Genomic DNA, 27637 nt, shown 5'->3' with positions numbered 1-27637 from the left:
ATATACTTTATAAACTGTTCTGAGTGGGTGTTAAGTTGTCCTGAAGAGCGGTATATAAATCAAATGTTGTTGTTGTTGTTATTACAAAACCCAGTAGCTGTTTGCTGCTACCATGAAACATTCATTACTGCCCTAGTTTCTTTGCAGGCAATCCCCCAACAGAGGAAGAGACCAAAATGTCCTTAATTCACAGTGCAATGGCAATCACTGGCTGAGCCTGCAATATGACCAAGGGATGCAGTAACCAGCTGCTGCCAATCAGAGAGAGAGGGTGATGAATGAATGCATGGTCAGAGGCCGATCTACATTTTTGGGGCCTTGAAGTTTGAACTGTTATGGGGGCCCCTTTGCAGCCAGCAACAATAGGGCAACATCCAACAAGGTCCAAAGGGCCTTGCTGCTCTTGCAAGGATCTCAAGGCCCAAATGACAGAGAACGGGTTGGTGGAGTGGAGCCCTTGAAAATGGACCATAAAGTAACCCCTTCCCACCAGCAACGAGGTCTGGGTAACCACTGTTATCTTCTTCCATGGGGTTGTTCCATGGCAGATCACCACAAATTTTTTAAAAGTTTAACCACTACATCTCAGATTTTGATTAAAATTGCTGTACTGGGCTATATCACATGTCAAAGTCACGTGTGAATAAAAATTTCATAGGCTATGCTTTATAGTTTCTGAGTTATGGGGATGATAATTAGGGAAATGTTGTATACATGCATGATGCATCATAGAGTCCTTAAACATAAAAACTGAGCCATGTTCCCGATGACTCACTTTTTACCCTGGCACAGGCGTACTGAGGGCCCTGCGGTGTGCCTGGGTCAGGATAAAAAGTGAGTCAGCGGTACAAGCCCATGAGGGGGCACAGAGACAGCAGGGAGGTGAAGTATGGGGGAGCCCTCCTGTGCAGCCTTCCCACCAGCTCCACGGCCCCTCAGAGGCCTGTCTGGGAAGTGGTGGGGAGGCAAAGCGCAGGGGAGCCCTCCTGCACAGACTCTCTGCTGGGTCTGCAGCCCCTCAGAGGCCTGCCTGCAGAGCTGGCAGGAAGGCACATTGCAGGGAGCCCCCCCCCACCAGGCAGACTTCCTGCCATCTCTGCAGTGGCTGTGAGGCTATGTTGCACTTCCTCACCGCCTCTGCGGCCCCTCAGAGGCCTGTCTGTGGAGCTGGTGGGGAACCTCGGCATGGAGAAGCCCCCCTCTTGCATGGCCTTCCTGCCGTCTCCATGGCAGCAGCAGGGCCTTGGGCCCATTGCTAGAGCCCATTGTATTTATTTTTATAATGGCTTCTGTTCCTAGTCTCTAATAATTGCACAGGTTACCAACATTTACCTGCAATAATCCAAAGCAGGCCTTGAAATAACAAGATCTGTGCAGGCCTTTCCCTACCTTTATGCTGCTGTCGCTTCTTCCTGGGTCAGGCTGAACTGCTAGGCTGCTGGGACCAACCAGCCCGCTTTAGGGGAAGCTACAACACTGAGCATGCTCCATTCGAAGGTCAATATTAAGTACTTCAACCCATTGGCTTATGATTCTATCACTAAAATATCCTTATTTTAGTAACAAACACTTTTTAAAACTCCATTAATTTTTTGTTGAAAAATTCACTTATTTTAAAAACAGTTGCTTCAGGGGCCCTCTGGGATTAGGGGCCCTGAAGCTTAAGCTTCATTAGTTTCATAGTAGATCCGCCTCTGAATGGTGGCTGTTGGCCCAAGAGGCAGTTCTTCACTAACCTGGGCATGTGCATGAAAAGCAACATCAATCACTGCACCTGGTGGAGGCCATGAGAATAGAAGGATTAGACATATTCATGGAGAATAGGACCATCAGAGGCTAGCAGCAATTTGGAGTAAAGGGAATCTTCATGCTCAGAGGCATTAATATTTGCCTCTAGGAGGCAACACCGTTGGAATGCCTTGGCTTCTATGCCCTGTTGACTAGCCCTTCAGGCAACTGATTGGCCACTGTGTGAAACAGGATGTTGTACTAGATGGACCACTGGTCTGATCCAACAAGGTTCTGGAGTTCTGTTGGGCAACACCTTGGTGAAGACTTCAAAACCCAGGACACACTCAGACGGAATAAAAAAGTGAGTCTGATTTTATGTCAAGAGATTGAATGAACAGAAGTCAAATGAAGGAACAGTCACTCAGCACTGAGAACTGTGCTCACTTATTAGTTTCCTGGCCAACTTTTGTCAACTCTTTTGTGTACATTAACCTGGAGTTAACAAACTGGTTGAATTATAAATCACTTTGTGTAAAAATCAAAAACCTTAAACAAACAATGATACAGTTTCTAAAGCCAAAAGGATAAAGTTCAAATGGGTGTAACTATCTGGTCTTCTGAAATTAAGAATTAGTGGCATGGGCTGAACAGCATAGACCTTTTCAGCTCTTCCCTTCTCAGAATCTTATCAGATGGCCCACAAGACAGGCTGCCAGCATATATCTTATTGAGAGAAATGTATCAGTTATACAGGCACAATGAAACATGACATTAGGACAGTCAGGTATAGATGCTCATAACCAAGATGGGTTACCTGTCATACCATGACTACACATACTTGCCTCTATTGATTCCTAGTGGTTATACTTTGGGGGGAGGGGAGAGAGAGAGAGAGAAAGAGAGAGTGAGACCAACCTCTCTGCCCTCAGTTTTACAATCTAGAATTCAGAGAAGAAATGGGTATCAAAAGAAAGGGAACAGAGAAAGAAAATCAGATGAATACCCATGCAAAAAAGTATGTCTTTAAATGCTGAAACATGTATTTGATTTCTTGACATGCTGGTTATCTCTTGGCATCAGTAGCAGGAGTCTTGAGTGCTCCACAAACTGAAAAACCAAGTCTACAGGGTTGCACCATGCCTTGAAATCCACTATCAACATGCTGCTTGAGCACTTCACCAGATGAAGCTTCTGTTTATTTTATCATTACTTATAAAGGCCCAACCCTGTACTTTCCATAATCTAAAATTACAACAGCCAGAAAAAGAAGAAAAGAGTCAATCTCTCATTTCACAATGAACGGAGATGACAGCATGTTCCATACAGTTGGTGCAGTTTGGAAACTCCAAAGAGCATAAAAACAGCCCTGATGGATCAGCCCATCTAGTCCAGCATCCTGACTCACACAGTGGCCAACCAATTACTCTGGAGGGCCAACAACAGGGCACAGAGGCCAAGGCCTTCCCTGACGTTGCCTCCACTAGTCTACCCACAGTATAGAATAGGTCCTTAAATTAAATAACCAGATATATTTATATGATGGTGGAAGAAAAAACAAATAAAGCTTTATTCTAAAACAATTTTGTCAGTATAATGAATTGATCCCAATTTACACCTTTCTAAAATAAAAGGAAGATTGCTCTAAGAGAGCAATTGCAAGCCCTACCTCTGAATGGCTTAGAATGGCCACTAAGCACTATGCCTGTGTAGGTGGGAGATAAATGGGATTCGGGCTGGTGTAACCTTGTCAGGAGAGGGGCTTAAAATAACATAAATAATGTAACTAAAAATTACTTAAGTAACATCTCCAGAGAACATCTAAACGTAGTGAAAACACAAAGAACCTTTCCTGCCTCCTGCTGCACCCCTGAATCCATGGCACATCTTAAGATACCAGCTAATCATAACCACTAAACACTATATAAACCCCAGACAAGACACCCAGAGCTCAGACGATGGAGTATGTGGTTTCTCTCTCTGACTTCATGCCAGGCACATTTAAAAAAAATAGGCAACTCCCGGAAACAGTGTGTGACGAAATGAGAAATACATGGGAGGAACAAAAATTAAAGGTTGTTCTATAAACTCTGTATCACAGGTATTTACAATGGCATTACGCTCCAAAGCTTTTAAAGATTACAATAAATCATGCATAACAGAATTACCACAGGCAGGTCCTATCTGGAAACAAAATATGTACAACAAAGTACAATATGCTCCATGTTTTCTTGTATACTTTGAGTGTCCAGTAAATGAATTTACATGAGTAGATTCTTAAAGGTACAGGATGTCTCAGAAATGAAACCATGCAAAGTGGATGTTCCACTTTTAAATGTTCTTCTCATTTAAAAGACATGCGAGGGGATATTGGGGATGGGAACTCTAGAGGAAGGGAACATTGCAGCTGTTTGGCCTCTTACTGGCTGAAAGCTGAGCTTTGTATTCCTGTTGTCATCTCCCTTAGTAACATTCAAACCCATGGCCCCCGATACATGGGTGTCTTTCCCCACTGAGCTTTTGTGGAGGTAACAGGAATACTTTGTAAATGGGCAGTAGTGTACTCTCTTACGGTTGTTGCAGTATCTGCATTCCACTTGCCTGAGAAAAGTCCAGTGCCCTTGAGCCCAAGACCTGAGCTTTTGTGCAGGAAGATTGGGTGTTCTACTGTGGTTGCCTCTGGTTAGGGACATTCTGAAGTATGTGAATATTGCACCTAGAGTGCGTGTGCCTGGCAAAAGGAACACAATTTTAGAAGGGGACTCAAACTTAACATCTGCAGAGTTTCCTAGAGTATGTACAAGCACCTCTTCCAATGCCATGGTGCTTCTTCCAGGGAAGGGTGTTACATTTTCTTTGGTTCCCTCATGTTCTGCATGTGGGGAACAGGAGGCCGATGGTGGGGTGTCTGGGGAAGGATCAGCACACAATGGTAGGCGGTTTCCATCTGTGTGTCACAAAGGCATCATTAGCGGCTTACCTCATTCTCTTCTCCTCCATTTTCTCCTCCCAATAGCCCTGTGAGCTAGGTTAGGCTGAGAAGGTGAGACTGGCCCAAGGTTACCCAGCAAGCTTTCATGGCACAGCAGAAATTTGAATCCAGATTTCTCAGATCCTATCCCAACCTAGATAGCCCTGGAGAGCCTGATCTCATCAGATCTCAAAAGCTAAAAAGGGTTGGCTTTGGTTAGTAATTGGATGGGAGACCTCCAATGAAGACCAGGATTGCAGAGACAGGCAATGGCAAACCACCTGTTAATCTCTTGCCATGGAAACCCTACTAGGGGTCATCATAAGTAAGCTATGACTTGAGGGCATTCCCTCTACTCTCAGACCCTAGTCTGACATTTTAACCACTGGCTCGCATTATTGTATCTGTAAACACTAGTTTTATTTTCTTCCTTGATAAGTCAGTTTTGCAAGATTATTTTGCAAATGAATGAAGTCACCTTTGATATTACAAGTCATGCTTCTTTCTCCAACACTGACCAAATTTGAACAGAGGTAATTAAGGAATTTGGTGTATAGGATGCCATCTTGCACGTCAGGCACACAGGCTCACAAAACTGATGCTCCAGTGCACTGCTAATAACACACAACACATGAAGCTGCCTTATACTGAATCAGACCTTTGGTCCCTCAGAGTCAGTACTGTCTGCTCAGACGGGCAGTGGCTTTGCAGGGTCTCCGGCTGAGGCCTTTCCTATCACCTCAGACCTAATCCTACTGGACCTGGGGCTTTCTGCATGCTAAGCAGATGCTCCACAGCCCCTCCAGTGCATGTTTCAATTGTCCCTGCAATAGATGTGTTTAGAGTACCCAGGGCCGGTGCCAGAGGTTTTGGCGCCCGCGGCGGCGTGTGCGCGCGGGCGCGCCACGGACTGCGTGATGACGTCATTGCAGACGTCATCACGCGCCGCAGGGGGGCTGGGCGGCGTGTGGAGGACCGCCGAGCGCAGAAGCTGCGAGCTGCTGCTGGAGCGGCGCGCGGAGGCTGCTCCGTGCGCCGCCCCAGCAGCAGCTCACGGCTTCTACGCCCAGCTGGGGCGGAGGAGTGCACAGCAGAGCTGGGGTGGCTGGCTGCAGCAGTAGCTGCAGCCAGCCAGCCAGCCCCGTGCTGCCGCCGCCACATGCCCCAGCCGAGCGCAGAAGCTGTGAGCCGGGGCTGGGGCGGCGCACGGAGGCTGCTCCGTGCGCCACCCCAGCAGCAGCTCACGGCTTCTGCGCCCGGCTGGGGCGGAGGAGCACGCAACGGAGCCAGCCAGCCCCGTGCTTCCACCGCCGCCGCCCCCACACGCCCCAGCCGGGAGCAGAAGCTGCGAGCCGCTGCTGGGGCGGTGCGTGGAGGCTGCGCCCGGCTGGGAAGTGTGGCGGCGGCAGCGGGGCTCAAGCGGCGCACAGAGGCTGCGCCCGGCTGGGGTGTGTGGCAGCGGTCGTGGCAGCAAGGGGCTGGCTGACTGGCTGCAGCAGTAGCTGCAGCCAAGTCATGCCAGCTTCGCTGCACGCGTCTCCACCCCCCAACACCCCTTCCAGCGCCCCTCCAGTGCCCGCGCGCCCGAGGCCACCGCCTACCTGGCCTCCATGGGCGCGCCGGCCCTGAGAGTACCAGTCTAACAAGAACGTTTCAATTCAATTTTATTATCTCGCAAAGTAAGCTTATGTGGTCAAAGTAAAAAAAAAATAGAGAGACAATTTTCATCATAGGCTTCCTTCAAGAAGTCACCAAGGTTGTGCCAATCAACGTTTCCTGGTTTCCTCCAATCCAGTCTGTTGACTGCACTTCCGGCACACTGACTCAAGTACCTCAAGCATGCAGCGTTTGCAAGAATGTCAGAAGGACCAGGACATTTTATGGCATTTGGTCCGAGAACGCTGTGGTTGGATGGTCAAAGGGAAGCCGCAGTGCTTGTGGCTCCTTCCTCCCACGACAACCCTCTCTTGCTTAAAACTGTCGTTCTCTTTTCTTTTCCGCGGAGGAGGGCGCAGGACTATCTCTAAAATATAATAAAGTATGCAAATAAAGCCGCAATCTTAAGCCTACTTATCAGAAAATATGAACTCGACCGCTTTACAGAAGGATGCGTAATAATCAGGGCAGGGCTCAAGAAACGTGCCGTAGCACAGCCCTTCTAATACCTCTGCTCGTAAACAAATACTTGCCATGTTCCGACAAGAGAACGGTGGGGCAAAGAGATTGCTCAAAGTGCAAAATACCTAACCAGGCGGGCTTTCGACAGCAGAAAGCACACAAGGCACTTACTCCATCCACGCCTTTTAGTACGCGTTTCATCTGGCAAGCAAATCATTTGGGGAGCGTTTCACAGAAAAGAAAACGGCATCACCATCACCGCCCCCGCCCCCGCCCCCGCAAAAGTCGGTCCCCTTCCATCGCAGCACCAACCCGCCAGCCCGCTCCGCCGCAGTAGCGTCACAAAGTCCAGCCCCTCCCGGCGCACATCGCACGTGACAATCGCATCCCAGAATCCTCCCTTCCGACATGGCGGCCCCCAGCTGATGCGGCGGCATGTGTTTGTGTGCCTCTTTGGCAAATTGATCTGCCTTCGGGAGCCATTTGCTTAATACACAGGCCTGTCTCTCGTTCTCAGAGTTTGCCGTTCCCCTGATCTTCAAGCGGCATGAAGACCAAATCTTCCTCTCATAAGTCCGAGAACACTTACAGGGTAAGTTGCAGAAAATCGTATTATGTCCAAATGTGTAGTGGGGTGGGGGAGATAATTTGGATCCAGGTTAGCGCTGTAGTTCAAACGTTTAGTTTTTGTTTTTTTAAAGTTATCAGATGGATCCACCTGACTAAAAAGTAGCTTGATATTACTGTTATTGAATCAGAGGCGTACAATGCAACTTTTAGCTATTTGTTGCGGTGGCTCTGGTTCCTGCAAAACACTAGTGCCGAGATTCCTCTGTACCTAATGTCCAAGGACAATAAAAAGCAATAGCTGTGTGCTATTTCCTGCCCCTCCCAGAAATTAGGTTCAGTTCAGAGATCCATATATTTTCAGGAATTCGTGTAAGTAGGCACCCCTGTTCATTTTACAGCCGATCCCAGGCATACAGAGAAATTAGTACTGAAATGAATGGGGAATCTGTTCAGGGCAGACCAGTTTAATGTGCTCAGAGGAGTTTCTGCACCTGGAAACTATTGCTGAACTGCAGCAAGAGTCTTTTCAGATTATCATATTTTGGGATGAAAAGGATGACATCATCATGCTGTGATCTTGGTGTGAGTATTGGATGGATACAGAGGGTTCTGTCACAGTTCAAAAAGTTGGACTAAATGACATATCCAGATGTATGACGATCCTGGAATAATCTGGTTAACTTGATTCTTGATTGTTGTCTATAAAATATTTATGAAGTTAAAACTGCATAGAATTTGATGGCTTTTAATTGTGATACTGTATTTCTCTTGCAGTTTCTCACCTTCTCAGAACGATTAAGCAATGTAAATATTGATATTATCCATCGTATTGACCGAACAGGGAGCTATGCTGAGGTAAGGATGACGTATTTTGGTTTTGTCCTCCAGCTAAAGAGCATGTATATGTTACAGTACTTCCAGCCACTGCCTTCCATAATGATGGGAACGAGTGTCAGAGGACATTCCTGATGGAAGAGGTTTTTGTTATGGTGTGTGTGTGTTGGGGGTACTGTTGCTAGCTTAGTGAAGTGGTTGCTGCCCCAGCCCCCCAACTCCATAGGCTAGCTCTGCTAGTACTAGCAATGATTAGTTCGCTCTCTGGCTTGTGCTTGTATTTGTATGCCATGTCAGTTTGTTAGTTGTTCACAATACAAGAAAGCTGATAATCTGGATATCTGAAGTATTTGCCCAAGAGACAGGAGTCACCCATGCTTCATTCTGCTCTTTTTGTTGTAGTATAAGAGTAATATCACATGGACAGATATAAGAAGATAATGTATAGCGGTTTCACTTGTACACATGGGGAAGTGAGACAGGAAGACAGAGTTTCCCATCATGCCTCATCTCAAATTGGAATTGAGCATTTCTTGCACAAAACCCCCTTGAGAACTGGGTTGCAGTCACCATATTTACTTGAAAGGAAGATGATCCTTTGTGTAAGATGACATCCCCCCCAGAGAAGGTTATACGTAAAAGCAGATTACCCTGAATTTAAAATGATCCACCCTAAAAAAATATAGCAGAACAAATAACATTTTTCTTACATTTTTAATCAGTATACAATGAATAATACAGACTACAGAAGAAAATGCCCTGATCTGGATGGCCCAGGCTAGCTTGATCTCAGCAGCTAAGTAGTGTTGGCTTTGGTTTGTACTTGAATGGGAAACTACCAAGGAAGGTCAGGATTGCTACGCAGAGGCAGGCAATGGCAGACCACCTTTGTTAGTTTCTTGCCTTGAATACTCCAGCAGGGATTGCCATATGTTGGCTGTGACTTGATGGCATATATGGAAGAAAATAATTACTTTCACTTTTTGTACCTCTTTGCATCATAACTGTTCACAAGTCATATTGGAATACATTGTTTCATATGTAAAAAGGCTGGTGAATGAACTGGTGCACTTTTTCTCTCCCTGTGTGCGCTAATCACTTCTTAAACTCAGTGACTGTATATCTGAGTGGAAGATGACCCCTCTCCTCTTTTAGAAAACCTAAAAAGATAAAAAATGTCATCTTTTTGAATAAACATGGTAACACCCCAAAGGCGAATTCTGTGTAGGCTCTAGAAGATTGGCTTCCTCTGTCTTAGTCTGGAAGCCCTCTCAGTGATCAGGCAGTTCTAGACCAGGATCTGGGACATCCTGTTTGGAATCTCCACTCTTGCCATGAAAGTTCATTGGGTGACTTTGGGCCAGTCAAGCTCTCTTAGCTTAACCCACCTGATAGGGTTGTTGGGCAGATAATATGGAGAAGATAATGATGTAATCTACTTTGTGTCCTCAAGAAACACAGGATATAAATGAGGTAAATAAATATAGCCAAAGTTGCGGGGGGCAGATAAAAGATAGATTGGTGGGTGGGTGTGAAAAAGAGAGGCAAGCAATAAAATGTGAAAGGCTATAGGGGATGCCAGGGAAGAGAAAGAGGAAATAGTGGGAGAGCTGAAATGTGATTCCCCCCACAAGTCCTTGCTGGTGCCTCACTTGTATTATTTGATTTTCCTGGGGAAGCATTCAAACATACAACCGCTTAATTGCAGCCCAAGGTGTTACAGTTCAGGAAAAGATTTACAACTTGCTTACTATATAAACATAGTAGTTTTTTTTAAGGACTCAGTATTTTGAAATGTGATTTGTATGCATCTGTCTCAGTTCAAAGAAGTACAAGGAAGGGATTCATCGGCAACCAAACAGTAATGTTTTGTCATCACTAAACAACCTCTTTTATCAACACCCCATTGCTGTTAGCTCATGGCCATCAGCAGTATCTGATTATAAGTCGTGTAACAGCTTGAGCCCTTTTTGCATTATCTGGTATTTTTCAGAAATTCATCAGAGGCTTCTTACATGACCCTTATTCTTTGGAGGATTAAGCCTGAGATTCTTTATGTATGTCTACATTGACTAATGTTCATTCTTGATCTTGCTAGGAGGTTGAAACATATTTTCATGAAGGACTGGAGAAATGGAGAGAGCTGAACCTCACTCAGCATTTTGGTATATATTTTTTTCTCTAAAGTATTTATCATGTATGTTTCTTCTTGTGAATTGTTAAAATGAGGCACTTTTTGAGTGCTCAAGTCCATATTAGAAAAGCATGTTGAGGCTAAGGGTTTGCACCTGTTTCAGACATGGATTAGTGCGTAACTAGCTGTCTGCATGCATTTTGAGCATAGACACGACGCTTTTTCTGTGATTTTTTTTTTTGTATAATTATCAGTGTGGGAGTAGAAGTGATTGAATATTTTGCAGAAGTTTCCTTCCAAAATATAGAGCAGTCCCAAGGACACTTTCCTGGGAGTAAGTCTCATCGAGTAGACTTGTGTAGGATTCTGTGTAAACCTACTTAGGATGGTACTTGTCAGTGTTTTGTTTTGTTTAAAGTTTTTAATTTAATTTAATTTATTATATTTATATTCCGCCCTCCCCGCTTTCGCAGGCTCAGGGCGGAACCCGATAATGGTACCCGATAATAGTTCTATTTATGTATGTAAGACATTTCTATGCTGCCTTTCCAAGTCTCAAAGCCATTTACAATGCTGATAACAGCTATCAATAGAGATCAATAAAATCAGCAGTAAAATCTTCTATTCAGAATGCCACAATAGTTCAGCACAGTCAAACCTGCTAACATTTCTTGTACTGAAGCTAGCTGGAAAAGATATTTGGTGACTTGAGAAAGAGTTTTCTGTTACATCCTTCTCTGGGAAATTATTTTCCCAAAACAGGCATTGCTGTGGAAAAGGCTCTAGATACTATCTTTTTCTTAGTGAATGGATGGCAGCAGAAATACTGCCTGATGGCCATGTATTAAAAGACATGTGAACTTACATGGAGAAAGGCAGTTCTTTATATTTATGGGCCGTGAAAGGCTTTAAACGTTAAAACCAGCACCTCCAATATTAGCTTGGAAGCAAGTTAAAATTAGAAAACAAGTTTTGTAATAAGCAGAATTAAATGTATCAATTCTGGACCCAAACACTCTTATTGCTCGTAGTCCTGTTGTAACTGTATGGGTGGTGGTTGCAGCCAACAATATGGCAACTCCATAGAGTTTTCAAGGCAAGAGACGAACAGAGGTGGTTTGTCATTGCCTGTCTCTGCAATTGCAGCCCTGGAGTTCCTTGGTGGTCTCCTATCCAACCAGGGCCAGCCATGCTTAATTTCCAAGATGGGACGAGTCTCTGTCATCCAGGATTGCCAGCATATTTGGTTATCAAATTAAGCTTACTATTAAAAGTGCTGAATTCTTTAATAAATAATGTGCTGTCTTCAAACTCAGCATAACACGTTCATTGTTGCTGATATTATTCACTTTTAACCAGTTCACATATGCTTTAAAATACATTGTTTATGACTACAGTATGCATAGGAATTATCCTAGAAAAAGTCTGGAGATGGTGTAGCCTTTTATTGCAAATATTTCCCACATCAGGAGTTATAAAAAAAAATTTGGGGGGTGGGGGGAGGAAATAGAGGGGTCAAGTAACAACCTAAAATAAAATATATTCAAAGAGAGTATTTATTATAAAAGTTTTCCCTACTCCTTCTGCAAGATTGTGATAGGAAATCCACAGTATGTATGTGCATCTTGTATGCAGGGACCTGGATTAGACTCCACAACTGATTGCATTTAGTTTCCTGCTGGCTTTGGGCCTTTCTGTTTGGGAGCCTCAGAATTTTAGCATAAGCAGGAGGGGAAATATTCTGGCCACCCTTATGATGCCCTAGCCCAGGTGACAGATTGGTTTTTTAAAAAAAAAAACCCCACATAAAAACAATTAGTTGGCGTTTGAGTGAAGCCAGAGAATTGATATCTTTGGAATTCAACCAATGCTTTATTAGATAAAGGTAAAGGTCCCCCGTGCAAGCACTGAGTCATTACTGACCCATGGGGGGGATGTCACATCACGGCGTTTTCTTGGCAGACTCTTTACAGGGTGGTTTGCCATTGCCAATGCTTTATTAAGATGGATATTTTACTTTTATTGTTTTCCATAGTGACATTCTACAAGCAAGTAGTCAACAAATGCCAGTCCTTCCACCAGCTAGTATATTATCAGAAGGATATTGTGCAGAGCTTGAAAACTCACCTGCAAGAGAAAAATAGTCTTGCTCTTCAGCCGCTTTTGGAGTAAGTATAAGCTTTAAAATATATTTCTGAGTTGTTTGTGAGGTCTGAACAAGACCAATAATATATTTTCCTTTCATGCCTAGAGGAAAAAGAATATTGCATTTGTGATATTTAGAGCTGTTGATTTTTTATATTCTAGAGTGCTGCTTATTAATCTCTAAATCTATATTTTCAGTGGTACACATTGCTTTAAAATATGATTGTTAGTACGTATTTTCAGTAATCCAAGATGCACTGACATGTAAGCCTCAGCAGTTCTTTTCCAAGTAGAAATGATGGTAGTTGTTTGTGCCTCACAAGACTGTAGTGACCTAGTAGTATCTTTGATGAACTGTAGAGATTAGTTGTCCATAAGTAATGAACAACATTGCACAAATCTAAAATAGGAACAAATTGTTGGACCGCAAGATATGTTTCCAGAGACATTTTTAAGCACTGTTGAGTATGTGTATTTAATTATAATGTTTTCCTTCTATAGCTTGGTGGTTCAATTGGCACGTGACCTGCAGACAGATTTTTATCCTCACTTTCAAGACTTTTTTCTGTCCATTACAAAATTACTGGATACTCAGGACACTGAACTGCTAGAATGGGCCTTCACCTCTCTTTCCTATCTTTACAAATACTTATGGAGGCTAATGGTCAAGGACATGTCCAACATTTATGGGTAAGGTTTATCCATCTATCTAAAATAATATGTGTAAGATGCCAAAGCTCAAGTCTTGTTAACCACACCATTTGCATGCTTTTCTGGGAGTTGGAGCAGAAAGCATTTTGGTCCCTCTATTATTTATTTTATTCAGAATAAAGCATATTTATTTATTTAGCAAGTATTTATTTATAATAGTTTCTAAAGTTTATTTAGAAAATTTCAACTTTAATTTTTCCAATCAATGTGATAGCTTGTTGTCTTGATGTTAGGAAGGCATTAGTAATTTCCTAATTATAAGTAGGTTATCAGAAGGGAATAAATAGCCTGGGATGAATATGTACTCTTCTATCTGGAAGGCTTTCTGAAGAAGGTAGGGCAAGCACCAGGCTGGGGTACTTGTCTTGATTTTAATTTACAAATAATCCATATTGTCCCTTTGAATTCATGTGTTACGTACATTAATGTGGAATCACGTTGTGAAGCTGGAAGAGGCTACAAGGTCACCTCGTCAGATGCCCTTTGCTAGGGCAGGTTCACCAGCACCCCAAGGAGACAACATAGTTTCTGTGCAGACTGCTGAAGTATGTGGGCAGTTACAGGCCATTGGCAGTAGGCAGCAAATGTTGCAGCCTGCAATCATCAGAGGAGCTGATTTCCATCAAAGTAGGTCAGATGTCACAAGAGTAGCAGTGGACATATAGTAGACGCTGTGGTTTGTAGAGTGGCTATAGTAGAGTTGATATTGATTTGTGGCTGTGTCTATAACTGACAGCTAAAGTTAGGATCATTTGGAGGACTTTAAAATGTTCCACAGTAGTCTCTCATCTGCAAATTATAATTTGCCATGAGTTTGCCTAGAGCAGAATAATAAATGTGTTGAGATATTTGCTTTGTGTTAAATGATGAATTCCAAGAAGTATCATTGAATTGTCTTTGTGTGACTTTCATTCTTACTTTCGTACGCTTAAATATTAACGCTTTTCTGTTGTATTCACAGGTTGTACAGCACGTTGTTGGCCCACCACAAACAGCATATCAGGAACTTTGCAGCAGAAAGCTTCACTTTCCTGATGAGGAAGGTAGGTGGTGTGGGAACATGTGGGCAGGGAAGAGTGTGTGTGTGTAAGAAAGAGCGAGAAGACCCTTAGTGCAATCATGTAGATATCTACTGAGAAGTCTCACTATGTTCAGTGGAACTTATTCTCAGTTAATGCACCTAGACACTTTTCAGTGCAACCGTAATGATGTAAAATGGGACTGCTCAACACCTTTTTGTTTTTATTATAAAACCTTTAGTAAGGTGAAAAAAAAGTTAAATAGGTATTGTTTTGTGCGTTGCTCAATGCAAAACCAGTGATGCTGTATATTCAAAGTAAGACAGGGCCAATTTTCCATGGTGGTTTGGCACATGTTTACTAATCTGCTGAATATCAGAAATAATTATGCAGGATTTCCTGTATAAGTATTTTACTGATGAGGTTCTTAGTGAGTGGACAGAGACTTTCAGAAGGCAGATCATTGCCTTAAATGTTACAGCTGAGTACCATATGGTAGAAGAGCAGACAAAAACCATTTCTGGAGCATACCTTTTCGGTACTAGTTTACTGTGTAAATGTTGAACAGTTTCCCCTGGAGGAGAACAAAAATGTTTGAACTGTGTCAGGTAATCTAAGAACCAAATTGTAAGTATGATGTTAACCGCTTTGAGCCTGCCTGCGGGGATAGCAAACTAAATTTAATAAAAAATAAATCTTTTTGTACCTATTGGCTTTTCCCTTTCATTTTTCTCCCTTATCTAGTGCACACTGTAACTTCACGTTGCTGGGTAAGCTACTGTGTACTATTTAAACTTTTGCTTCAGCAGCACTGGGGAGCTAAGCTGCAGAACTACCTAGCTGTGTGGGTGAACAGCTGCCCACATGGTTCAGGCCAAGAGAAGATGCATGGTTTATACATCATTGATTATTGCTGGTCCCAGCTACATGGGCAGCCTTTCATACAGACAGCTAACGTATGGCTGGTTGTCAATTTAACTTTGTTTCTCTTTAGGGGTTATGTTCCAGTTTTGTTTCTCAGTCCAACCTTTGGATAACTTTTAATGGAAAAGTTTGGTTAAAATAAACAACCTACTTCTGACCTTTGGAGAAAGACAGGATAAATATGTAGATAGTGAATTATGGTACTTAAAATTCTAACCCTTTCTCCCCAGATCAGTTAAGTACATGGTAACCACAGCAAATTAGGAATGTCATCTGAAAAATGGAAGCACCAACGAGGTTTCTTACTTGTCTTTCAATGGAGTGTGTTTTACAGTGCAATCCTAAGGCCTGAGTCAGTGGCCCCACCCACACGGCAACTTAAAAGCGGCACTGCTCTGTAACTTCCTATGGACTTTTGCAGGAGAGCCATGCCGGCACCAGAGCTCGGCAAGGCAAGCCTGCTGCCAAGAGCACCTGCCCATTGTTCCCCTGACAACCCCGCCCAGACCAGCCAATGGCCGCACCGCTTCCGTGACAGATGGGCAAAGGGCACAGTCTGCCAGGGAGGGGGGCAGAGGTAGCACTGAAGTTGTCAATCGGGCAACTCCCATTTCCCTCTTGCTGTCCAACCCCCATTTCCGATGATGGACAGGCCGGTGGCTGCAGCTCCAGATGCCTGCAAATCCCCCTACCGCTGCCACCATGAGAAACAGGTTCCCCCTCCCTGAAAAGTGGAACCAGAAAGGCAGCAGGACCCAGTGAGGATCGCGCTCGCAGCCTGCAGCACTTGGGATCAGCCCCTAGGTTCCGGAGAGGCAGGTGGGGGGTGCTTCAATGAATGACAGGAATGTCTATTGGAAATCACACAAGAGGCCAGAAGGCCCATTGGAGGTGATGGGAGTGAAAAGCACCACAGACTTGCTGTGGCGCCATTTGAACACATCACTGCATCATGGGTTGGACCACAAGAGCTATACTTTGGTCTTGGGATGATGCCCCCCCCCCCACAAGAGTGGACTGACAGCCTGTGGGAGCAGAGAAACTGCTCCGGGGGCCATCGTCCACCATCTCCCAACGCCAGATTTCCCAACTCCATCCCTGTTTCCACAAACAGTGAAAAGGAGGGTGGTCCATCCTCCCAGAGTAGGAGCCCTGGAGATTCCAAGAAGTCACTCCACATCTCCCACCTCCTGGCAGCAGCCTTCCCCTTCCCCCCACATGCAGCGATCATCTGCCTGGCTTATTAGATGCCAGCAGCTCTGTCTGTCAGAGAATGAAAGTCTTCCGGGGTGCCCCCTCACTCCCCCAAGCATTCATGGGCCACACTTCACTTCCTACCCTACTGCTTGAAGTTACATTCGGGGGGAGGGGCCAGGGGAGCTGGACTCCCCAAGGCAGCACTTGACACCTGCTCCTTCTGGCAGCAGACCCCACCCCATCCATTCCAGCCCTAAGCTAGGAAACATTTTTGGGGTGTGTGCGTGTGAAAAGACATCCTGACGGGGAGTTGGGGGAGGGCTACTGTCATCATCAGGAAGCAAGCAAACAGACAGGCAGTTTGTTGGTTTTCAACACATATTTTATTAAACTGGAAAAGGTGAAGAGGTTCTCTAGACATGTTTCCTGCTAATGTCCCTCAGCTGGAAAGGGAGCAAAGGCAGTTTGCACAGCAATCAGAGCCGCAAAATCCATCCCTCATCCAGCCCTCGCAGGGGCGAGAGTGAGATGCGGGCTGCCGTGGGAAAATGCTCCCTGGGTTGGACCTGAACGGCACTTGAGGAGGATCACCGGGGGCTGGAACAGCCATGTTCCTTGGTCTCCCAGACGAGTTGCACCCTGCCTGCAAGGGAAAGAGACGTGTAGCAAGAGACCCAGCCCTGTCTGAGCCCCAGCCAGTCTGCCATGTTCTGAGAGGGTTACATGAGTGAGAGCATCTGTGGCAGATCCAGTATCACAGGTCCAGCCCGCAAGTAGATGATGCATTACCCTCTGGTGAGAGAGCGCTGTGCATTGGAATGGTCTTCTCCTGTGAGGGAGAAAGTCAAGGGGCTGAGCACCCTCCATCAACAGGGAGTTACGAACACCCTGTCAACCCAACCTATGGCCACACTTCCTCCTCTGCTGGGAGGGGCCTCAGCTAAGGGAGTCTGAACAGAGCCCCCAAATGGCGCTCCCCCAATGGCTGCATCAAGAGCAGTTTTCTGGGCAGCTGTCTCCGTGGCAGGCAGCCGCTGCCACCAAGCCCCCCCCCCCTGGCAATCCTCACTTGCAGAAGCTGGCATTTGGGAGGGTTCAGTTGAGGAGGGCAGCTGGTACAAATCAGTGAGCTGCTGCCCCACCTCCTTCTTACCTGTCAGTGCTCCCTTGCTTCTGGAGCTGGGACTTCCAGAGTCAGATAACCTACAAGGGGACTTGGGTGGTTGTCGTAAATCAGACATTTGGGACTTCGCTCTTCTTCCCTTGAGTGCAAAGCGCTCCTAATTTTCTGCTATGTCCCCCCAGTGCACTTGTGACCCGCCACCTTATGTACCCACTCTTCCGCCTTGTGCACGAAGTCCCTGCAGCAGGAGGCTGCTGAGCACAGCCTCCGGCCACCTCCCACTTACCTGAGTTCATGGGCAGCACAGCTGGAGGTTATGTAGGGCGTGTGGGCAGCTGATTGGGTGCAGGGATGGGCTCACCCACCCCGGAAGTGCACGCAGATTGGTCCCTGTGGTAGTTGCCATCCTATGCCCTGTTTGGGCTGTGTGGGCGGCACCGGTGCCTAGAGGATAGCCCAAAATTTTCCCTTCAGTGGGCGCCTATGGGATACGCCTCCTTTTTTCATGGTGTAACTTTCTGCTGCTGCAGGGGGTGTTCCCTGGCCTGGAGCGGCTTTGGAAACTGACTAACTTGTGGTCTGCCCGCCAGTGCAGGACCTTGCTGTGCACTTAACCTCTGCCCAGTTGCCAAGTATGCCCGCCGATGGCGACCCGTCTGTGGTAGTCGGCCTCAGGCGGCTGCTGGGGGAGAGATTACACACACCTATGTGCCATTTACGCCCGCGCAAGCCTTAGTTCTCTCCCTATGCACTTTCCCACCTCCTCTTTGGATTGCAGAGTTAATCTGGTAAAGTTTCACATTTTTGGATTTTATTTCATAGGTTTCCGATCAAAATGCTCTTTTAAATTTAATGTTCTTTGACCTTGGCGAACACCCAGAAAAAGTGGAAGGAGTTGGGCAGTTAATTTTTGCAATGTGCAAAGGTGTTAAAAACATGTTCCATTCCTGTGCAGAAAAGGTAAGCATTTTGAGTGTATGAATATGAAGTACATGGGAAATTATACAGAAAACTGGATTGCATGCAATAGTTGCTGGTTTACTAAGAGGCATTAAGGCATTTATAGTGAAATCCTATACAGAGTAACTCCTGTCTAAACCCATTGAGATCAATGGGCTTAAACTGGATTATCTCTGTTTAGGATTTCACTCTTAGTAAATGAAGCGATTTACAGCTTGCTTCATTGGATCAGATCCTGACAAAACACCATCCATAGCTGAATGCAGGTGGAGTGGTAGTATTTTCTGTTGGTCTGTGCTTCTCTCTTTCTGTGTAGGAGGCTGAGAGAAGTGGAGCTCTTAAACAGACTAGGATTTCAGTATTCCGACATAGCAGCAAATCATGTTAAGCAATGGTTTGTGTTAGGATAGGATCTCATTTTAACATCCATTCACAAACTAAAGTGTATTGGGCAGCCTGCATTCAGACTTCACACTGATCCAGAGCATGTTTACTATGGTTGCAGCCAATATTAAAGGCATATGTTACTTTATAAAATCTGTATTTCTTTCCTTTTTAAAAATTTAATCTATCTTTCTTATACTGTCTAAAAGCCATTGTGCTATAGATATTTTGAATATGACTTATGTAATTCTTCCCACAGGCTATAACATTAATTCTGAAAAAGATGGGGCCAGTTACAGAAACAGAAGTTACATTTCCTTGGATCTCTGTTGGAGAAGCTTTCAATTGCATGGTGAAGTCAGCTGCTGGTTTCATTTCCAAGGAGCATTTTGATGTTTTATTCAGATGCTTGCAAGTAAGTTGTTATTAACAGGAATGCAAAGCGTTCTCTCCTCTCCCAGCCCAAAGAATTATGCATGTATGCTGAGACAGAAATGTATTTATGTATTCATTTACAGTATTTATAGTCCGTCTTTCTCACTGAGACTCAAAGTGGATTTCAATGTGAGTTGTTAGAGTCAGCTTCAAGGACATTTCAATAAAAAATGTGATAGGGTCTATAAATGCAAATGTGCAAAGATTTAAAACCGGCAGAAATCCAATACATAGCTGAAGAAATGCTGAAACCATGCATAACCAATTCTAAGAATGATACATTAAACAATGTAGAATTGCCCACTGGAATCATACTCAAAGCACCGGCTACCACACCATAGGCCATAGTAGTAAAGGCTGTGGTCCCTCTCCCTCTATTGATGCATCCTTCTGCATCACTTTGTTACAGTACAGCCCTCCTACCGGAGTTAAAAAGCTGTCTTGAATAATTCAATTTTGCATCATTTGCAGAAAGTCAAGCGGGTGGGAGTTTTCCGGATTCTCAGGCAGGCCATTCCATAGGGTCGGGGCCACCACAGGGAATGTACATGCACAGACAGCTGTCGATTTTGCCCATGTGCAGAGTGGTACCAGGGCGGTCCTTCCAGTGTTGGTGACAGCGGAATAATCTGTTCTGTGCAATACTCTGATCTATATTCCTGCGCAAGACTCACATTTATTTTACCTGTGATAACCATATGGAACAAGGTAGAAAAATACTGTTACATAGCCACAAAGCGAATTTATTTGTTGCTTTGGCGCATATTGTTTAAGAGCACTTGTAAAAACTGCTTGTAGTCATAAGTAAGAAAACATTTTTGCCCAGGATACAGTGATGGAGCCTATAAATAAAGGCGAGGGGGAAGAACTTTTTTTTAAAGCACAGAATTACAGGTTTTTTGGAAATATGTTTTATATTGTTTTATGTATGGAGATGGTGCTTTACTATTTCTTTTTAAATAAAACAGGAATCAGTACTCAAATTGCAAGAGAAAATCACGAAGGACAACTGCTGTGAAACTTCTGAGCAGACAGAAAGGATATTGCAGGTGTATTTGATCTTAGTAGAGTATGCACATGGCTCCAAGATAACTCAGCCCGAAGGAGTTTGTAAGGTAGGCCAAGCTGTTTCTTATGTTGGGGTGGATCATAAGCATTGATGTAGGAGAGGATGCAACTTGTGATGGGCTGCAACATTGTAATTCGTTTTTTCTTGCAGATTATAGCAAAGTCTAATAGCAGAGAGGTTTGAATAAAGAATGAAGGTTATTAACTTCCACATCATAGGATGGATTCTCCTGGCCTAGATAAATTTGTCTTTATATAATAACATTGTTCCTTCTGAGAGCTAGTTTGGTGTAGTGGTTAAGAGCACGGGACTCTAATCTGGAGAGCCGGGTTTGATTCCCCACTCCTCCACTTGAAGCCAGCTGGGTGACCTTGGGTGAGTCACAGCTCTCTGGAGCTCTCTCAGCCCCACCCACCTCACAGGGTGATTGTTGTTGTGGGGATAATAATGGCATACTTTGTAAACCGCTCTGAGTGGGCATTAAGTTGTCCTGAAGGGTGGTATATAAATCGAATGTTGTTGTTGTTGTTATTAAATTGTTGTGTTGCATTACATCATGTTCAAGAAGGGGAAGTATTTCTGTGACTAGAAAAGTGGAATGAACAGAAAGATTCAGGGATGTCCATGTTTTTAAATGTAATTAAATATTATATATGGTTACACAGCTGAGTATCTTCTGACTAATTCTATTACTCAGGACTTTATTTAAATAGCAAAGCAAACTTGTGGTTTGCTTGTGGTTTCAGAGGGTCATAAGAAGCTCCAGAATTTGAAAAGAAAAACGTAAATGTACTCCAGCCCCTTCCCTCAACACTAGGTTTATACCTGATAGCAGTTTGTGCATCAGAACATGGCACGTTCAAAGAATTCTATGCAATTTTGGCCAGATTTCTATATTTATTCTGTTACCAGTGTTTCACATTTTTAACAACGCAGAATTTCAGAACACATGCTGAAGCCCCTTTGAGGACAAGTTAGCTGTTTTATAGATAGCTGCAGGCCTTCAAGCATTTGAGAACTGTAGAATCTAGAATTTTACACTGTGAATTTCATCAGGAAAATGAAGAGAAGGAGAAGCTTGAAGTAGATGGAAAAACTTTGACGTACACAGTTCCACAGATTTTTTTTTTGCCACAGTTTCAAAGTTATCTTTTTAATGGTACTTCTTTCTTTTGTTCTACAGACATTCATACAATTGGCTGGCACACCTGATCTCTCAGTTCCCTGCTCTGATACTCTGCTTAGAGTCATTTCTGTCTTGCTCCTTGCTGAGAATGCCTCAGTATCTGATTCTTTGACCAAAGAAACAGTGGAAAAGGTAACAAGTCTAGTTTGTGTTAAACCATTATGCTCATGCTCTAGAAAACATATGGTTGCTGTTACCATCTTTTCTTTTTTTGTGGTGGATTGGTGCTAAAAAATCTGGAATGGCTTAATGAGCTGATTGGCACTTATCCATTTTAATGAAATAGAGATCATGGCTTCTTGCACTCTTTGGTGGAGAAAGGAGAAACTGCACATGTTCTGGCTCCAGTTCAGGCAAGATGCCTCTGGGTAATAAATGCCAGCATGAATCTTCTGGCACCATGAAAGGTGAAATTCTCAGCACAGTATAATAACAAAACACCAGCGGGACTGGCCAACGTTTGAGGGCCAAACCAGACAAGTCAGTGAAGATCCATAAATGGATCTCCAGCACCTTTGTTATTGTTACCTGGCTGCAAGAGCAGCAGGCCTCAATTCAGATTGAGGTTGTAGTGTGATGGAGGGAGGTAACACTTTCCCTTTGTGCTTTTTTCCTAATGTGGAACTGCTATTTGCCCTGGTGGGGGAAGCATACAAGCAATGTATAGGCAAAGCGTCTGCTTCCCTAGTGGGTCAAGCAGCAGCTGTGGGGGTGGGGGCGTGTGAGGCTGGTAAAATTGCTCAGAGGAAAAGAGTTAAACCCACCTCCTCTGTACTGTGGCTTCTGACTAAGTTAGGGAATTCTGCTGTGGCCGTGCATGAATTAAATATGCGATGGGGATCTGTTGGTGAATATTGCAGCAATTTGTCTAGTTTCTCTCCTGATCTCTGGTCATGGCTTAAGAGTCAAACCTTCTGACAGCTATTCCAGGTAAATGTTTCAGGTTTTTCTCCTGAGCCCTGTCAAGGTCAACAGCTGGTTGCATGTGTAAGAGGAGGGGACTTAGTTGAGTGCTTCAGATGTTGAGGTTGCCACAGTTAAATCCCCAGCTTTTCAGTGGTGTCTTTTACTAGCAGGGCAGGGTTTCTTCCTGAAACTTTGGAGACTTGCTGCTAGCTGGAGTAGACAGTGGGGTCAGATGGACCAATGTGTTGTCCTGGTGTGAGGCAACCTGTGGATAACTGCATGTATTTGAGTGGTTTCATGGGATCACTCTCATGTTTAATTTGACTTAACTGTTTTTTGTGTTTTTTAATCTGATATGTGTAAAATGTACTGTAGAAATCCGCTCTTGTACTCTTCACAAAAGGCTTTTCTGTTCTTTTTCAAGTCCACTGATGCTATTCTGTGTATGATGCCATTCCCTGATTTGTATGTTTCTAGTGTTGGCAACATTAAAAGATTTATTTATTTATTTATTTAATCCTTTTTTGCCTCACCTTTCCTCATGGTTCAAGGCGGCTTATAAGAATAGATTTTAAAAAGTTATAGTTTAAATAAAAAACAATCCCCACATCCCTCCCCCCTTAAAAGTTGCCTGTCATTTAAGCTTCCTCAAAAGCCCTGGCAAACTTGACAGGCCTTGTAGCGCCTCCTAATGATCTCCATGGTGGGAGCTCTTCTCATTTTTTCAGGGAGCCCATTCCACCAGTCAGGAGCCACAATGGAAAAGGCCCAATTTCAGGCCAATGCTAGATGGGCCACCCTGAATGGTGGAATTGCCGGCAGATGGCTGCCTGAAGACTATGTGGATCCCAGGTTGTGAAGGGCTTTAAATATCATAACCATCACATTGAATTGAGCTCAGAAACAGGCTGGCAACCAATGTAGTTGTTTCAAATTGGGCAACACATATTTGCAACAACTAGCATCTGACAATAGTCCGGCTGCTGCATTCTGGACAAGTTGTAGTTTCCTGGTTGTTTTCAAGAGTACCCCCCCCCCTCAATGAGTGCATTGAAGTAATCCAACCAAGAGGTTCAATTTAAAAAAAGACATTTCGTGGACTTCCTGAGTTTGGATCCATACTAGACATGCGCACAAATCGAAATACAAATTAAATTTTGTGACGAATTGGGCTGATTGGTGTATCACAAAAATGTGTTTAGAGGGGCTGCGTTTTTCACAAAATCTACGACTTTCAGGACTGATTTGTTCAATTAGTGAATGTTTCGTGATGCCAGACAGGCTGGCGCTGATCCATTGGAGGGAGAGGGAGGATCTGTTGCTGGGATTTGGAGTGAGAGAGAGTGGATTTGGGAGCTTTTGGCTGGATTTGCTGCTGCTTCAAAAGAGACTGAAAAGCCTCTTTCTTATTTTCTGCTCTTGTCCTTGCTGGGAAGGTTGTTGGGTGAGGGTGCCTTTGAAGTCTCCCTGTGAGTTTGGCATCTCTGGGTATGAATGAGGCCATTGTAGGGCTCCGGGATCTGACAAATCACAAACCTAACAAATCGTTTCGTGAAACGGGACAATTTTGTGAAAGTTCATAGTTCGTGGAATGTGACGAACCATGAAACTCAGGGTTTGTTTTTTCCCATTTCGTGCCCATCTCTAATGTTTCTAATATTTAACTAATGTGCCTACAGAAACTAATGTTTCTGTAGGCACAAGGACTTCTCACAGAGCACAGTCCCCTACCACATCCTGTGGCATCCTGAAATGCCCCCTTGAAATCAGATACTGGGGGGGGGGGAATTACCCTCTGTTCCAGGAACAAGGTTTCAGGAGGCATTTTGGGGTGCTACAGGAGGAGGAAGGAAGGAAATTGGTTGTCTGGATTCACTCCCTAATCTCCTGGTGACAAGTGGGAAAAATCCCAGTAGCCCCATGTAAGGTTTTTGTTTGCTTTTTTATAGGTCTTCAAAGGTAGATTTGACAGGCATTCTCTTTTGAATTTTTCAAAATCCATGTTCAGAATGGAACAATTTGAAAAGGTAGGTGAAGTTCTCTTTGCTTCTTAAGCAACCCACAGTTGAGCTTTTCAGAGATAAAATGAGTATGGAAAGGTGGGGCCGCGGCGCCTTTATAGATGTTGGAAATGTCACTGCAAGAGTTACATCTATTTTATCTAGATTTTTTTTTAATTGCCCTTTTCTGTGTCAGGTTGGGGACAAAACCAACAGAAAAAGTAAAATGCTTGACTGGGCTGAAACTTTTACAGATCTGGAACTTCAAAAGAATATTTTGTACATAGAACTGTGTAACATGGAAGTTCAGAATTTCACTAAATAGTGACTTGTGTGTAATAGGTGTAAGGAGCTGGTGTGGCTACGAAAATAAGCTGTTATCCAGGAGGGTCCCTGGTTCAGATCTTATGTCTGCTGCAAACTTTGTAGATGGCCTGGGTAACCCCATTCTCCCTTTTGTCCTAACAGCCCCCCATCTACTATACAAAATATTGGCTTACCTTACAGGGTTGTTGCAAGGTTTACAGCATGATAATGGATATGAAACATTTTGAACTCTTTAAAGTGTAATACAAATGTTGAGAGTTGTTATTTCTTGAACTCCTCCTATTGTATGGCTTTGTGGTGGTAAACAGCTTAACAATACTTCACACTCATATAGCACCAGAACAGCCAGAGTGCTTTGTATGCATTATTCTAATAGTTTGTATGAGGTGTCAGTATTATTATCCCCCTTTTGGGGAAGAGAGGTTGAAGCTCAGTGTAGATTGTTTGCCTAAAGCCAACTAGTAGCTTTGCCAAAAAGAGGATTGAATTGTGGATTTCTTTGTTCACAGCATGTATGCCTCATCTCCTTGCTGTAGTAATAGGTTTTGTACTTATCTTCTAAAATCAACCAGGGAAATTTTCTAAATAAATACTATACTTCTATTCTAAGGTTCAGATCTTATTACACAGATCTGTTGTTTAAAACATAAAATATACTGTACGTGCAAATACGTGTCTCAAGGACTGCTTATATGTAGAATAGCCAAGAGGGACTTGGTGGTGAAAAAAGATTGTTTGAACTAAGTTTGTTGTTCAAACCAATCTTAGTTTTGAACTTAGCAGAATCATGATTTGTGTCATAATCAGATTATCTACATTCTGTTTTGAAAGTTTTTTTCAGTCATGAAGTGGAGGCCTTGCCTCCAGTGTTATATTTGAAAGAAAGAATGTGGTTTCTTGGTGGGGGGTGTCAGGGGGGTGACTCGAAGATAAGTGAGTTAGAGGCAGTAAGGTATCTTGGAGAAGGAATAGAGATGGGTTTGTCCAAAGTAGGATACAGTGGGTGAACATGGAACTCACGGAAATTTTAAGTTTATGTGGAGAATGTTGGAGTGTGACACAGAAGTTCTTGGATAAGGACATGTAATTTAGGGAGAATTGCAAGTAGCACTGCAGCTTCTTAGTTCAGGGCATGCATGTGATGCACAAAGAATAAGATGCATCAAAATACTGAATCCTTGCTCCTCAGAGGTTCCGGCATCCTGTGCTTAATTTACCTAAGGCGATAGTACTGAAGAAGGGCCCTAGTGTTTTCGTAACTTGGCCCAAGGTCATCCTGCTTCTATTACATTCCCGGCCTGCTGTTTGTCTACTTGGAAGTGGAGGCATCTGTGATGTTTTGACTCTGTTTTTTCCCAGCTGTTCCTTCCCAGTCTCCTTGAGTACATTGAGCATTGCATCTGTGGAGATGATCCTCTGGTCCAGGAGGAGGCATTGGCAGTTCTGGCTCAACTCATCCTAGAGAAAGCAGAACCTCCCACTGTGGGTTCAATGGCGTTTGAGAAATATCCTCTCGTCTTTATGGAATCAAATCCTGGGTACGTCTCTGAGATTTCTTTGGAAGCATGCTAGTGCAGTGTTGCTGAGGAAGTTGTCAGGGCAGGTCCGTGGGTATGGGTGGTGATTTGCTGATGGAGATAAGGTAAGCACAGTTCCTTGAATGGATTGGCCACTCATTCAAAAGGGCAGGGAGCAAAGTAAAAAGAGGGATGTGATTAATAAAGGCCACGTCCATCACTTTAGCGGTCCTAAAACAAGATCGGTCCACTCTGTCTACAGGCTTATGTTCAAGTAGGAAAAAAATCAGTGTCGAGAACAAAGCTCCTCTGAAGTAAAGAGATTGCAGGATGCTTGTAAAGTTACTTACTCTGTGGATATATTCATCTTATTAGTGCATCACTTTATCCATCGGTGCTGTTAAAATGCATGGAAATTGATTTGAGGGGATGTTTAGATTATTTCCAAACTTTTACTGGTGGTCTGAACCAAATTTTTAATTATAAAGAGGCTACTGGATCGGACCAGTGGCCCGTCTAGCGTAGCATCCTGTTCCACACAGCAACCAGCCTGTTGCCTTGGAGGGTGAACAGGGCATAGCGGCTGAGGCCCTCCCCTGCTGCTGCCGCCGCCTCCCAGAATTGATATGCAGAGGTTTGCAGCCCCTGGATAAGAAGGCTCCCTTCAGTTACCATTGATGTGCCTCTCCTCCATGCATCTGTCTAACTCCCTTTTGAAGCTGTCTGTGCTCATGGCCATCACTATCTCCCCTGGCAGTGAATTCCACAGTTTAATTACTCATTGAATAAAGAAGTATTTCCTTTTGTCTGTTATGAATGTATTTCCCATTAATTTCATTGGGTGCCCCAAGTTCTAGTATTATGTTAGAGGGAGAAAAAGTTCTCTCTGTCCACTTTTCCCACCCCATATGTAATTTTATAAACCTCTGTCATGCCTCCTCTGTGCCATCAAAGGGGCATCAAAAAGTCCCAGACTCTCCTCATAGGAAAGATACTCTAATCTCCTAATCATCTTGGTCACCATTCTTTGTTCTTTTTCCAGTTCTGCGATCTCCTTTTTGAGATACAGTGACCAGAACTGCCTACAGTGTTCCAAATGAGGCTGCACTAAAGGCATTATAATGTTGGCTGTTTTATTTTCAGTGCCTTTCTTAATAATTCCTAGCATAGCTACTGCAGTGAGCTTTCCATAGCAACCCTTTCAATCACAGTCTCAGCTAGTTCAGCAAAGCATTAGCAAGAGAATCTTTTTTTAAAAATCAGCAACATTGGATGTCACAACATTACTTTCAGTTAGAGTTTCCAGTGATTCCTAGAGACAGCCTATATCATTTCTCGGTTCCTGGAAGTGACTTCACAATGTAGCTCTTGTTGCTCAC

General features: G+C 43.9%; 1 protein-coding gene across 1 annotated transcript in view; it reads left to right on the top strand.

The window, feature by feature from the left end:
• The first annotated feature begins 7244 nt into the window (after window positions 1-7244).
• Window positions 7245-27637, top strand: part of UTP20 (UTP20 small subunit processome component) — an 82969-nt gene continuing 62576 nt past the window's right edge. Inside the window, exons 1-12 of the mRNA XM_054989036.1 lie at window positions 7245-7409; window positions 8162-8242; window positions 10320-10386; window positions 12391-12523; window positions 13002-13190; window positions 14173-14254; window positions 18297-18434; window positions 19078-19233; window positions 20222-20368; window positions 21506-21640; window positions 24364-24441; window positions 26101-26279. Coding sequence (XP_054845011.1) covers window positions 7365-7409; window positions 8162-8242; window positions 10320-10386; window positions 12391-12523; window positions 13002-13190; window positions 14173-14254; window positions 18297-18434; window positions 19078-19233; window positions 20222-20368; window positions 21506-21640; window positions 24364-24441; window positions 26101-26279 — 1430 coding nt within the window. The 5' untranslated portion in view covers window positions 7245-7364. The remainder of the gene's footprint in view (window positions 7410-8161; window positions 8243-10319; window positions 10387-12390; window positions 12524-13001; window positions 13191-14172; window positions 14255-18296; window positions 18435-19077; window positions 19234-20221; window positions 20369-21505; window positions 21641-24363; window positions 24442-26100; window positions 26280-27637) is intronic.

Source organism: Eublepharis macularius, chromosome 9 (genome assembly GCF_028583425.1).
Source record: "Eublepharis macularius isolate TG4126 chromosome 9, MPM_Emac_v1.0, whole genome shotgun sequence".
In the NCBI taxonomy this organism is placed as follows: domain Eukaryota; kingdom Metazoa; phylum Chordata; class Lepidosauria; order Squamata; family Eublepharidae; genus Eublepharis; species Eublepharis macularius.
The sequence above is the reverse complement of the archived record's forward strand: the minus strand, read 5'-3'. Positions and strand labels throughout refer to the sequence as shown.